At 42.2% G+C, this 13,518-nt stretch overlaps 2 protein-coding genes across 2 annotated transcripts; both read left to right on the top strand.

The window, feature by feature from the left end:
- The first annotated feature begins 864 nt into the window (after nt 1-864).
- notum2 (notum pectinacetylesterase 2) lies at nt 865-5,533 on the top strand. Its single transcript, XM_041934145.1, has 11 exons — nt 865-1,178; nt 1,345-1,397; nt 1,979-2,074; nt 2,186-2,246; nt 2,554-2,666; nt 2,820-2,922; nt 3,316-3,504; nt 3,657-3,757; nt 4,416-4,563; nt 4,689-4,736; nt 5,230-5,533. The coding sequence occupies exons 1-11, from the start codon at nt 865-867 to the stop codon at nt 5,531-5,533; spliced, it is 1,530 nt and encodes a 509-aa protein (XP_041790079.1).
- Nucleotides 5,534-7,712: 2,179 nt separating this feature from the next.
- On the top strand, nt 7,713-12,493 carry rps15a (ribosomal protein S15a). Its single transcript, XM_041933276.1, has 5 exons — nt 7,713-7,735; nt 8,660-8,797; nt 9,127-9,206; nt 9,640-9,725; nt 12,361-12,493. The coding sequence occupies exons 2-5, from the start codon at nt 8,665-8,667 to the stop codon at nt 12,452-12,454; spliced, it is 393 nt and encodes a 130-aa protein (XP_041789210.1). The 5' UTR covers nt 7,713-7,735; nt 8,660-8,664; the 3' UTR covers nt 12,455-12,493.
- The last annotated feature ends 1,025 nt before the right edge of the window (nt 12,494-13,518 follow it).

Below are 13,518 nucleotides of genomic sequence, written 5' to 3'. Positions count from 1 at the left end.
ACATGCATTATGTGCTCTGTGCTAACTACAGTGTCTGCCACCTGTGCCTGGAGAGTGTTGGCTAAATTGTTGACCATGCGGGGACCTTACGGTGCTGTTCATTCCCGTGTCAGAAAGCGTTTGAGGTGTGTGCTCCAGTGACCTCAGGGTCACATACCACGCAAAGGGGCTATGCACTCATGCTGACCATGTAGATGTTTAAATCAAAGCACTGGCAATCAGCGGTGGCTGGTGGGAGGGAGAAGAAGGGAGACGATGGGGGGAAGGAGAGCTCGTTCTTGAGGCATGGTCAGATGGGAGAGCGAGTTGGTGGGTGTGTGCAAAGACTTGAAATATGTTCAAGAGACAAGTGTGTTATCTTTTCTCCTCGCCACTGGCCCTCCAGTACCTCCCCTTGCGGCGTGTCGTCAGCAGTTTATCTCAGGCCCTGGCTGGAGCTGCACGTGAAAATGGGAGGAAATCTGATCCATATGGTGGCACTATAAAGCTCACCGCTGATTTGCAGGCTTCATCAAAACCTGGTCAAGGCTTCATCACTACTCATGACTGGCATCCTCCTCTCACACCTGGTCACTGCGCTCTGAACTTCTCACTCTCTCCTCAGCAGCACCAGTTCTGCCTGACCCCAGGGCTTCCTCTGAATCTCCACAGCTGATTCTTCATACGGAGGTAAGTTCATTTCCAGGCTGAAGACATGGATGGATTTAATTTAGACAGCAAGATATGGACAATAAGATTAGAAAATGATGATTTGAAGATGATTTGTTCAGTGATTTTTCATGTTTTGTTTATGAATATATGAATCCTGATTAATAATTAGCGATGAATTGCATGGATCTTTCCTTTTCTCATGGTGCCTCAGATATGAAGATACTGGGCCAGCTTGCTTTCTTGCTTTTGCTCGGAGGAATCTGCTGTCAGAACAACCGTAATGCTAAAGCTAGTGGCAAGTCCACCAGGAAGTCTGGTGGGACCCAAGCAGTCGATGCCGGCCAGTCTCCCCCTGTGGCTGATGTGACTCCTGGAAGCACTGGAGGCACTAGAGGCGCCGGGGGCACAGCTGAAGCAGCGCGGGAAGGCGCTGCAGGAGCTCGAGCAGCTGGACAACAGGCAGACGAAATGAGGCTCCACTTCCTCAAGAACACCCAAGTTACATGTAATGATGGAACGGCAGCCGGGTGAGATGTTCTCATATTTTCCTGAAACTCTTAGCAGGAAATTAAATTGCACAATGTTTTGCCGCTTGCTGTCCGTTTGCTTATACACAGAGCAACGCAAAGCATCACTGTGTCCATACGTTTGTCTTCGCCATCTCCTCATTCCTGTTTATTTGTGGTTCTACAGGTTTTACCTAAAGGAGTCCAGAGGAAGCCGCCGATGGCTGTTATTTCTGGAAGGCGAGTATTTAAAAACCCAACTGTTTAATTTGGTCCCCAAAGGTCAGCTTGTTTTGGCGCGACGCCCCCATTGGAATTTTGATGGGGATGTCATCTCATCCCGTCATCTTCTGTTTTTCTCCTTCTTTGGTCGCTGCCTGTCACTTTGATAGACTTCAGATGGGGGAAATTTATGTGGATTGTCCTCCAGCTTGACTTATGCGACTTATGTGTGTCTGAGAGCAGGAGGAGGTGTGCGTTTCACCGTGCCGAAGTGACTTCCTCTAACAGGATTTAGGATGTATGAGTGCATTATTTGAGCGGTATAGCCTGACATGTTGGTTTTGCTCTCACACCTATACATGTCATACTGTTGATGAATTTGGAGGAGAAACTACTTTACACACAAGATGAAAGTCAATCAACAAATCAGGTGCTGACATTAATTATAGGAATCGTTGGTCTTTTTTTGTCCAACTCTGAGTGAATTTATAGTGTCATTACCAGACTAGGCTACAGGTGAATTCCCCACAGGCCTCTGTGATGGGCTAACAAGGGTCTCCCTGATGTGCGTGTCTAATATTAGTCTCCATTATTTTTAGGTGGCTGGTGCTGCCACAGCAAAGAGACCTGTGATTCCAGGTACCAAAATATACCTCGACTAATGAGCTCATCAGGGTGGCCCCAAACAAAGAGAGGTAGGTCAGCCGGCCATCTTTTAAAATAAACTTCATACGTCCTAATGTGTTGCTTGTTTTACGTAATCCTTAGTAAGACAAAAGGACATCTGTCTGATCTCTGATTTACAGGAACTGGGATATTGTCTTCTCAAGCGGAAGAAAACCCACACTGGCATAATGCAAACATTGTGTAAGTACTTATATATCCTCACTGTGTGTGTTATTGTAAAGGTGCAGGCTGTTAAACCGAACAATGAGGTTAAAAATGCTAAAATGCTGCACAGGACTGAGAGGGGAAGTAAAATGCACCCTCACTCTGTTCCCTCCTCTGGGGCTTTTGCTTCTTCAGCCTTACTTAGTCTGGTATGACCAGCAGCTAACGCAGGTCTGCCAATTTCTGATGTATGACTGAAGAGGCCAGCAGCCTGGGTTGATTTCCATTGTCTTAATGGCCTCAAGCTTTAGTCTAACAAATGTGACTGTCTCCTCTCCTGCAGATTCATCCCGTACTGTTCCAGTGATGTATGGAGTGGCACTGGGCCTGCTCCAACCCCTCCTCCAAGGCCAAGACAAGGCAGAGAAAAAGAGAGAGACAGAAGCACAAATTCAAGTGAGTTTCCTCAGATCGTTCAAGATTTAATCATTTAGGTCCCTCATAAGAATGACAGATCTGTGCCTCCCTCGGTTGTTAGAAAACATGATTAATCTGGCTTTCTGTTCAGTTCGGTGCTCCCAATCATTTAATGTGTGCATTTATTGTTAGCTGAGTACACCTTCATGGGATCCCTGATCATTCGCGAGGTCGTCAAAGACCTCATCCCCAAAGGAATCAAGCAGGCCAAGGTTGTCATGCTGTCTGGCACAAGGTGAGCTTGTTTTATCTCACATGTTGTGATGTGACCTCATCTTTTGGACGGGAGCCTGCATCCCTCCATCTGGATCATGTCTATGACTAACATCGAACAGGAGAAGCCCTATTTTGGGTGCATCCTCTTGCCAACAATAAAGATGTTTACAGTCACCTGTGAACAATGACATAATGTCTATTAAAGGGCCTTGCCCTGTAATGGTGAACATTCCTCCCAGGTTAGCAACATAGTTGTTGGGACACCCCCAAGCTCTAAAACAGGACCCACTGACTGAATGTAAAGCTGCTAAGTTTTGACTTCCCTGCTGTTAGCTGGCATGCGCTGCCATTTTGATACCCCTGACGAAAATATGCGCCAAACTAGTTCTTCATTTTCTTGGCTCCCCTGCAGCGCCGGTGGAACAGGTGTTTTGCTGAATATTGAGAGGGTGGCCAGTCAGCTGGAGCAGCTCGGAGCAGAGGCTCAGGTCCGAGGCCTTGTGGACTCCGGGTGGTTTCTAGAGAGTAAGCAGCAGAGATCACCTAATTGCCCTGAGACGATTTCCTGCTCACCTGAGGATGCTATCAAGATAGGACTCAGGTAAAACCCTGCATTCTTCAGTCAGCCTATATAGACTTAAAATGATCTCTTTTTTGCTATATTAAACTGTTATATGTGACTTTATTGTGTGATCTGTTGAACCGACTGAGCAGTAGATTTGTGTGTACTGACAGTGTGTGTTGCTCTCTCAGGCTGTGGAATGGGGTTGTACCTGATAGATGTCGGCAGCTCTATAAGAAAGGAGAGGAGTGGCAGTGCTTCTTTGGCCACAAGCTGTACTCTACCTTGACCTGTGAGTGCTGGCTGGTGCCTGAGTCCATTGTGATATGAGATTAGCATGCTTTATATTTGACCTAAGCTTTTCAAAAGTAATGGTGCAATATGAGACTTTTATTTACTCAGAAACCGAAAAGTGAACGGACTCCAGTGTGGATGATTTGATTTTCATGCTTTTACTTCAGCAGAAAAAGTACATGGTCTTGGATCAAAAACCCAGAACAGAAAAAGTGGTTGATAGACAGTTCAAGACAAAAATAAGTAGAACTGTCTTAGAAACACACCTTAGCTTCGCACAGTGCTGCTAAGGTGGATGAATGTATGTCTAATATTCATATTCACATATCTGGCTCTTAGCAGGTAAAAGCTCCAACGTGTTCACCAGCTGATGGCTAGCTTGTCTCTAGTTTGGTGCTGGGCAGGTATTGACGACGCGTTTATCAGAGCTTTCCCACAAATGATGCTGATGAGGGCCAGAACAGTAGAGTTGCTCAGTAAAACCACAACAATGAGCTGAAACAAGCTGTACATCTCAGTAGAGCTGAAGGGTGACAGTTCTCTGTAGGTTTATCACTAAGCATCCCATTTCTCTTTCCACATGGTCGTCTGACCCACTGCTAATAGAAATGTGCTGATTAGAGCATCTTTAACATAACTCTTTGTCCTCCCTGTAGCCCCCCTGTTTGTCGTGCAGTGGCTGTTTGACGAGGAGCAGCTCAGGGTGGAGAACATCTACATGGGAGGACAGACTCTGTCCGAGGAGCAGTGGCAGTACATACAGAACCTGGGCGTGGAGCTGAAGAGCTCACTGACAGATGTCACGTAAGTTCCCAAAAACCTGAGGAGTAACATGTAATGATAACACTAGACGAATAGCACCAGGTGATCTTAAAAAAAGATGAACCAACCCCTTTAGATGGCTTTATCCTTCTGTGTGTGTTTTTCAGGGCTGTGTTTGCTCCATCCTGCCTCTCCCACACAGTCATTACCAGAAGGTAAGAATGGATATTTGACTCCTGTGCTGGTAGCGCTTTTACGCCTTCCGGCTCTCATTTTATTCTCGCCTCCACCAGTGCTCATCTCTACTGAGTGAGCTCATGCTGCTGTTTTTGTTCGGCACGTTCATCATTCTACATTCTTCGTGTCAACAAATACCATTTCACACTTTCCCTAACCCCTCGGTACCCCTTGAACACACTCATCATTTTGCTGCACAGATGGGCATTGATGGGTCAGTGCAGGTTTACAGAGTCAGGCTAAGTTAGGTGTATTTATTGACGGTGATGATTCTTTATGAGAGGAGCTGAAGGTCCAAGGTCATTGGTATATAATTTTGCAGCGGCAGTTCTGTCATGTTACACTTGCTGCACCAAGATAATCTGCCAAACATGGCCAAAACAAGTTACTTACCCCATCGTCTAACTTCTTCCTCTGCTTTGCCTCTGTTTGTTTCTAATCCCTAACGTCTCTGTCTTGTTGCTCTTCTAGTAACTGGATGAGTTTCCAGGTTAAAGGCACCTCTCTGCCACGGGCCCTGCACTGCTGGGACAGGAGTCTGGAGGCTACCCGCAATAACAGAACCCCTGCCAAAGGTTGTCCTTTCCACCTGGTGGACACCTGCCAGTGGCCCCAGTGCAACCCCACCTGCCCGGCCTTGGTGGACCAGGCCACCCAGCAGGAGCTCACTCTGCTCCAGATGCTTGTGGCCATGGGGCTTGACCTCCAGAGGCTGGGCCTGGATCCCCAGGGAGACGCAGATTCTCTGGCCAGCATGGTCAGCAATGGTGGCTAAGTGTAAAAGTGGATAGCAGTGGTAGCCATGCGAGGGCGTACAAGAGGAAAAAAATGTGTTGAAATTTTAATGTAACCATAGAAATAGTACAGAAATCTGGTTACTTGTGCTGCGCAGCATTCCATTATGCTTCATGTGTCTGTTAAATTGAGGACTTGACTGGAGGGTGTGTCGCTGTGTCTGAGTGGTTTGGTTGTCCCTCTACTGGACACCAGAGGAAAGAGTTTTGGGTCTAAACCAGAGGTGGGTGACCAGCTTTGAATTTTAGCAGATGACCAGACATACTGTCCCAACTACAACACCCTTTCATTCTGCTCACTCGACATGAAAATTCAACTTCAGAGCATGGCAGTAGAGTTTAAAGCTTTTCATGAATAGCGGTACGAACATGTTGCTTGAACAGGACTCATAAAAAGAAACATTTGCACACCGTATAATGTAGTTGTTAGCATCTTAATTAGTTTATTTATACTCTAACAGTCATACTTTATGATCACAATTATTCACGATGTACCAAATTCTTAGTATTCTGATCCTGAATGTTCTTTTACATAATGAGATACTGCTGAGAACACAATAAAACCGATCTCACACTTACTCAATATTTTTTGCACACACAGTTCCAAAGATTGCAAAGATTGTGATTGTGACTTTTTAGTCTGTAGCTCTTGATGTTATGCTAACGTAACATCATCAATATATATACATATACATATACATATATATGTATATGTATGTGTGTGTGTATATATATATATATATATATATATATATATATATATATATATATATATATATATATATATATATATATATATATATATATATATACACACATACATACATATATGTGTGTGTGTATATAATACAGATTTGTTGTGCATGTAAAACAAAAGTGTGATTAGTTATTGATATTTTTGAGTGTATGCCAGCAGGAGTTTGCCCATTTGTGAAGTCTGCAATAAAAGTAAAAAAAAAAACTCCCCAAAAAGAATAAACACTGTGGTTATTCACCGCTCAGCTGTCAGAATAATCAATACTGTGAAATAAATGGACATAATACAGACTCTGTATTACAATCTGTCATTGTTCATCCTTCATACTTCTTTAACAATGTCATGCTAGTTTTGCAAAGCATTTACAGACATTATTGTAAATGAATGTTTTATTTTCATCCAGGTACTGTAAAAACTGTGTCAACCGATAAGGATTTGACAGGAATTGTACCTGATAGTAATGAGTAACAGACTGAGTTGGTGCTCATGTTGAAACTGGGAATAAAGAGATTTACTGGCTCTGACAACATTTTTTGGTTCATCCAGTTCTGTGTATTCATTATCTTGACATCTTTAGCATAATCTTTATGCGAGAAGGTTCAGTGAGAGGGTGTATCAGGCATGTTCTGCTCACTGCTCAGCAGAAACACATTTTTAAAAGCAGACTGCGTTAATCCTGTGGGGGAGCATCATGCCCCCCGAAGCCTGCTAGCACATCTAGAGAGTGCAACAAATGTTGAATAGTGACTGGAACCTCTGATGGTGCTAGGCCTCTTCTATTTTCTCACCCACAGGACAGTGCAGATCATGCTCATTTCAACAATGATGTGCAACACATGTTGTAAATAAACCCACAAATCTAGGCTTTTTTTTTTATCATACTTCAAACAATATTGCATGTAATAGGGTACACCAACATTTCTTGGCAGTAAACTAGATATACACTGACCTGGATAAGACAACTGCATCTATGAATGCATGCAATTATTCACCCTCATCACTGGATGGCGCTGCTTCAAATTTGACACCTATTTAGTAAAGATCCTACACGTAGTGACGCTTGCAAAATTCAGATATTTTTGTAATTTGACCTAATACAGTCTACTATAAGAGCTCCTATTAGGAAGAGATGAAGGGGGACTATAAATGTATTAGAATATACACAATAAAACATTTCCGATTCAATCAAAGTAACCAGGTCATATAAACCTTTGCTAAACAAATTTAAGCTACATTAGTGAAAAGTTTGCAATCATGCAAATGTTGTCCGTGTCGCTTTATGTTGGCACAGCGTAGATTTAGTTCATGAACAGGACACAAATTTCGTGGTGATGTGGATCATCTCGATTTGAAAGTGTCTTGGATTTTTTCCCATATTGCATTGCAATTTTTTTCAACTTCCTCTTTCCGCCATATTGCAGAACCGGTAAGATGCCTTTCTACACTGTCACCCTCAATCTTTTAAGTATCTAAAGCATCTGAACGTTAAATGTTTCACTTATGTGATCATTGTGAAGCGAAAAACCCTAATAGTCATTTGGGATGATTATCGCCTCGATTGGTGAAACGACTAAAACATTTTGGCTTCAAATCTTGTCCGCTAGTCTCTCTGTCCGGCCCTGGGAATCGGTGCGTTCAACGCGCCTTGAAGACTGTTAGCTTTGCGACCACAGAAGTGTAATTTAAATTTCAACAAATTAAACCGTAATGTCTCCGTTAATGTCCGTGTGTAATACATTTAATTGGCGGTCTACACTGCTTTGAACATTGTCTTTACGAATGTTACGAGAGGCTTTGCTAATGTAGGTGGAGAGGCTAGGTAGCTAGCTTTTCTGTGTGCTCAAGGAGGACCATGCTTTAGTGAGAGTCACAGCGTTTTAAGTGTTGAGTTTAATTCGAGCCAAAGCAACGTTACCTGCAGCGAGTAAAATTCAGCTGGTATCAGAAAAACATTTCCTCACCATGTTTTACTAACGTTAGCTAAGTTGCTAATACCATAGAACCCGTCGTGACTTAATGGGAGCTAGCCAGGCTGTGCTAACTGGAAAGATAAGGTTAATCGTTTGCACCTCCATTTCCGTTTTGTAGGCAATTCATGCGCGGTTTAAACCTGTGTTAAATGTTTGACACTACTCTAAAGAAAACCTGCTTTCAAGTCTTTAGATGAATGAAGGACATCTGGTGATGTGAAGACAGGTTAACGCCTGTCTGTAGTCTGTTCAGCACTGACTGTGATGAACTGCTTTGGTGATGCTGGAGTGTAATATTAAATCAGGCACAATTTAGTTTCTTCAAGTTCATACCAACACATATCATCCCAAACATCTAACATTTGTCTTTGTTTCTGCAGGCATCATGGTGCGCATGAACGTTCTCGCGGATGCTCTGAAAAGCATCAACAATGCTGAGAAGCGTGGGAAACGCCAGGTCCTCATCAGGCCCTGCTCCAAGGTTATTGTGCGCTTCCTAACCGTCATGATGAAGCACGGTGAGTGGCTTTTAGTTCTCTTGTTTTAGTAAGTGGTCTATGGCTATTATGAAATATTATGCTGCTAATATGGCCATGAAATAGTGGCGGTGCTTTGGTCCACTCCATGTGCTATTCTGGAGCAAATGGAGGGAGAGATTAAGGACGAAAGAGAGTGTACTTTGTAGAAACATGGTCAGCATCCAGCTGAATAAGTTATTTGTGGAGTTGTAATGGCTGTTCATCTTCAGACAGATCAAAGCTGAAACACCTATCTCATCAGGTCAAAAGAGCAATAGATTGAAGTGAGTGTTTTACTTAATGTTGTTGTTTGTCATTTGTACCTCCAGGTTACATTGGTGAGTTTGAGATCATTGATGACCACAGAGCCGGAAAAATTGTCGTCAATCTCACAGGCAGGCTGAACAAGGTAAAATCTTGTTAGTTGAGCAAGCTCTGCAGTTACCGCTATACCACTGATTGCAAGATAATTTACGCTAAACACTAACTATATATTTGGAGTTAGCTTTGTTGCTATTTGGGCGAACATGAATGAGATGGAAATTTGGCATTTTCATTGAAGTCCAAATGCCTCCAGACATAAATGCAATGCTTTTATTAAAGTGGGTACTTAAAGTAAAAAGTTGGGTTAGGTGGACACACGGCAGTATGACAGCATTTTACATTAGTTATTGCTTTTTTGGCTTGGAAACTGGCAAGTGTAACAGTCCTATAACTGAGCTGACAAATACTAAATCTAACATAGATGGTCGGTTGTATAATAAACTTGTAGCTTTTTGTTCCCGCTTGCTGCCTTATGTATGAATGCTGAGTTTAAGTCACCGGGTATTTCTTTCTTTCAGTGTGGTGTTATCAGTCCACGTTTTGATCTCCAACTCAAGGACCTGGAGAAGTGGCAGAACAACCTGCTGCCCTCAAGACAGTTTGGGTGAGAATCACAAATACAAACTTAACCTTTAGGGTGGTGGTTAGTGTTGAACCAACTGGAATGATGAGACATTTTAGTGCTGTAGGGCTGTTTACATTGGGTGGGGGGTGAAAGATGTTTGATTATTACCTCTAAAAAGAAATGCATAGGTTCAAACCGTTGTCTGTGTGAATTATGTCCAGAAGAGGGAAAACCAATATGAGGCATACTACATACCTAATAAATCTACATACCTGCTCTTCATGAAATAGACATGATGTCTTGTACAGTTTTGTTAAATCATTTGCTCGTATTAATCTGGCCTACATTACATTTTCAAAGTGTCCGCATGTTAAGATTTGAATGTCCTGTACCAACCGATCTGATTATGGACCCTATTTTCCCATGTTTTTGTGTCTAAGTGACTACTGGGGTCAATAAGTTTGTTCTTGCCACTGACAGGCTCAGATTGTTTTTCTAAGTGTCTGACAACATTATGGAAAGGGTCTCAACAGAGACAGGCTGCTTGGTCAAAGAGAAAGATCTGTTTTGTTCAACCAGCCGTTAAATTGCTCTCGCCAAAGCCACCAGACTCCATTCACAAAAAGTGATTTTATTAACGTAAAACACTTCATCTCATCTTTTCACTTTCCAGTAATCATCACTATCTCTGGATTTGTTGAAATAAACTCTTAAATTTACTGAATCAGGATAGGATCAAGACAGAAGGCAGAACATCAGAGGTGCAACAAAAATAGGGAGAAAAGCCAGAATATTTTCACATCTAACTCAGGAAATATTCTCACCAGACATAATGACTGGAGAGTAACTAGACAACAGACACTCTGGTTTTGTGACTCCTGTCCGCCATGCAGTTCATTCCGCTGCGGTGGTGGTGCTCGCTCGAATAAATGGATTGATCATTTTATTTTTTTCAATTTGACTATAAACTCATTGAATATTTATTGACAGTCCTCGTCTCTTGTACTTGATCATTTAGTCACTGTGGTGGCTTGATTTCATGCCCAACCTGCCTGCTGTCCTGGTTACTTTTTGCTTGGTTTTCCTGTGTGGTTGCTTTGGAAAATTGGTTGTTTTGGTTTTTTCATCCAAGCGATCCAAAGATCATGTTAATGGTCCTGTTCAGAGTTAGAGCTGTGTGATGAAAAGACTTTGAGGATACAATGCAAAATGTAATAACAAATAGGCATTTTTGTGTGGTCATTTTCTATAAACCTTATTCATTGAATTGACAGAATGTGCTGTCTATTGATATTTGTCATTATGTGGAAATAAAATGAGCTGTATGGGGATTTTTTTCATATCACACATTCAGAATGTGTGTGCAATATGCTGTACGTTTGAAACAACTAGTGAAGAAACAAAACTGAAGTGCTTTAAGTACTGGACAGAATTGACTCTTTTCTGCAGTGGTTCATGCTGTCTTGAACAAAATAATTGCTAATGAATTTGATCAGTGGTTGGCTGACACTGTCACTGAACCAGAGTAGGTGCTAGTAAGAGCCTGGGAGTAGGTGTGAATTGGGGATGGGCATTTGACTGACTGTGCACACTTGTTGTAACCTTGTATGGTAACAGCTAGCTTTGACATCCTGAGTAGCATATTTGTGGAGAGTGACTGGCTTTAATGCGCTGCTTATATCACTAATGCAAGGAGACTAAAATTCAAACCAAGGAGACTTGCTAAGTTGGTTGGATATTGTGAGTTAGTAAATTGTGGAAATTTACATGACTTGATTGTGTACATGATGCCAGCTGGTGGTTATTTAGAAGATTTGAGGTGTAAAAGATGCCAACCTTTTTAAACCCACTTACTAATATTGATGACAGGCTTCTGTTACCCAGAGCACACATCAAATGGATGTTTTTGTTTTAGTCATTGAAAGAAAAAATGTGGGATATTGCTGAGCTGCAGAATTTTTTTTCTTTGAACTATGAAGAACAGTTACAGGAACCATGGTAAGAAGTCTCCACCACTATGACTTTGCTATTATAGGTATTTTTGTTTTATCAGATGTAACAGACAACAAGAAGTGGCATCTAAGACTGTTCAGACTGCAGATTTAAGACACTGTCTGCACTATTGAATTGCAAGTGGTCAGTTTTGGATTTGTGAGTCCACACATCATTAACTTGCCTTCCAAACGATAACGCTGTCTAGTCGCAGTTCAGGCACTCCTCTGTCGCAGCTGCCAAACTCAGCTGGAGATTTGTTCATTTGATCAGATCGCCTGTTCTTATTGTGTGGTGATTGGTTTGATGAATACTGCCTATCTTGCTGCACACCAGTTTGTTTTATTACTTTTAATTTGTCTTGTCTGGTTCCACCATGCTCAAAAAGCTTTTCCATCTGATGAGCACACGTTTATCCAACCTGCCTGGATTCGTTTTCACTGTTCTTTGCCTGTGGAGCAGGATGACGGTTGTAGCTGCAGTCTAAGTTACGCTGAACACAGTCATCCTGTCATACAGTTTAGAAAAGGTTTTCTTAGCAGTTACCTCTTAAAATGTACAATCCAAAATGTTTTAAATTGTGTTTTGCTGCTGTTCTTGCGTCTTATTGCTATCTGTGACACTTGCAGTGTGATGGGTTCTTTTGAGTTGTATGTTAACATGCTGACTTTTGTTTCCACAGATACATTGTGCTGACCACCTCAGCTGGCATCATGGACCACGAAGAGGCCAGACGGAAACACACAGGAGGCAAAATCCTTGGATTCTTTTTCTAAAATGTAAAGAACTGCAAATAAAAAAACAACCAGGGGAAAGCTGGTAGTCTGCTGTGACTGATTTCATAGAAAGAGGTGTCTGTGGAGAGATGGCTTTTAATAGACTGCAGCTTTGTCAGAGGTTCAATAGAGCAGTCCTTGGGACAAGACAAGGTCACCAGGGTGCTGGTATTCTTTAGTTGTCTGATAGAAACACAACTTACCACCTGCAACAGTGATTCGGTCCTTTAAAACACGCCACAGAAATACATGGGCTACATGTCATGGAAAACAGAAGTAACTTATGAATGAAAGCAAATGTGGGCTGACTAAGGAACATGGTAAAAAGTAGAATCTGCACACTTTCTGCTACAATGTTTTCTTACATTTACCGTTGCTGTGCAACATTTTAATCAATCGCATGTTGAGGCACTAACAAATTTTTTAACATATCTACAGATACATATTTCAAATGTATAATCGCTATATATCTATATAGCAGGTGACGAAGCTTAAAGGCACTGGCTTTAAGCCGAGTTCAGTGTTCATTAAACAAGGAAGTGATCATTGATCACAGCTGTCAACAATGATACATATTCAGAACCCAAGCAGGAAATGGGGGAAGAAAAAATGAATCACATCAAGTGAAAGTGATGATAGGAGTTAGCAAAGCATCATGAAACAACCGATCACAAGACAATAGTCCAAGGGCTTCGTGCCGACAAGATATCATTTGTGAGGCTCAAATTGGCCAACAGTATGTCCCGTCTGTGGTCATAGCTCTGCACCTGATTCGAGGAGAACAGGTTGTTACCAGCCTGTTATGACTTTGCCAAGCTTCTGACTAGAAGTGGAAAATCAGTCAACCCACCAACTGCAGCTGGTGAGGAAAAAGGTACATGAGAAGCATGTGGACGCCTATTGAGACAGTAAAATCATTACAGGAACTCATGACCGGGGCGCACACCTCAGCGGGCCACATCCATAAATGTTGTATATCTGACCGTGTACGGAAGCTCTAATAAGCACATCCCTGTTGCTGCTGTGGTACCAGCAGCTATTAGGAGCTGCCACATCACTGCTAC

This window comes from Chelmon rostratus, chromosome 3, assembly GCF_017976325.1.
Source record: "Chelmon rostratus isolate fCheRos1 chromosome 3, fCheRos1.pri, whole genome shotgun sequence".
Lineage (NCBI taxonomy): Eukaryota > Metazoa > Chordata > Actinopteri > Chaetodontiformes > Chaetodontidae > Chelmon > Chelmon rostratus.
This window is presented reverse-complemented; position numbering and strand designations above follow the sequence as displayed.

Excerpts from the sequence above, each read along its gene's own strand:
- notum2 (XM_041934145.1), top strand. The coding sequence starts at position 865 with ATGAAGATACTGGGCCAGCTTGCTTTCTTGCTTTTGCTCGGAGGAATC. Across the intron at positions 1,179-1,344 it reads AATGATGGAACGGCAGCCGG|GTTTTACCTAAAGGAGTCCA; the intron begins GTGAGATGTTCT and ends GTGGTTCTACAG. Across the intron at positions 4,737-5,229 it reads CACACAGTCATTACCAGAAG|TAACTGGATGAGTTTCCAGG; the intron begins GTAAGAATGGAT and ends TTGCTCTTCTAG.
- rps15a (XM_041933276.1), top strand. The coding sequence starts at position 8,665 with ATGGTGCGCATGAACGTTCTCGCGGATGCTCTGAAAAGCATCAACAAT. Across the intron at positions 9,207-9,639 it reads TCACAGGCAGGCTGAACAAG|TGTGGTGTTATCAGTCCACG; the intron begins GTAAAATCTTGT and ends TCTTTCTTTCAG. Across the intron at positions 9,726-12,360 it reads CTGCCCTCAAGACAGTTTGG|ATACATTGTGCTGACCACCT; the intron begins GTGAGAATCACA and ends TTGTTTCCACAG.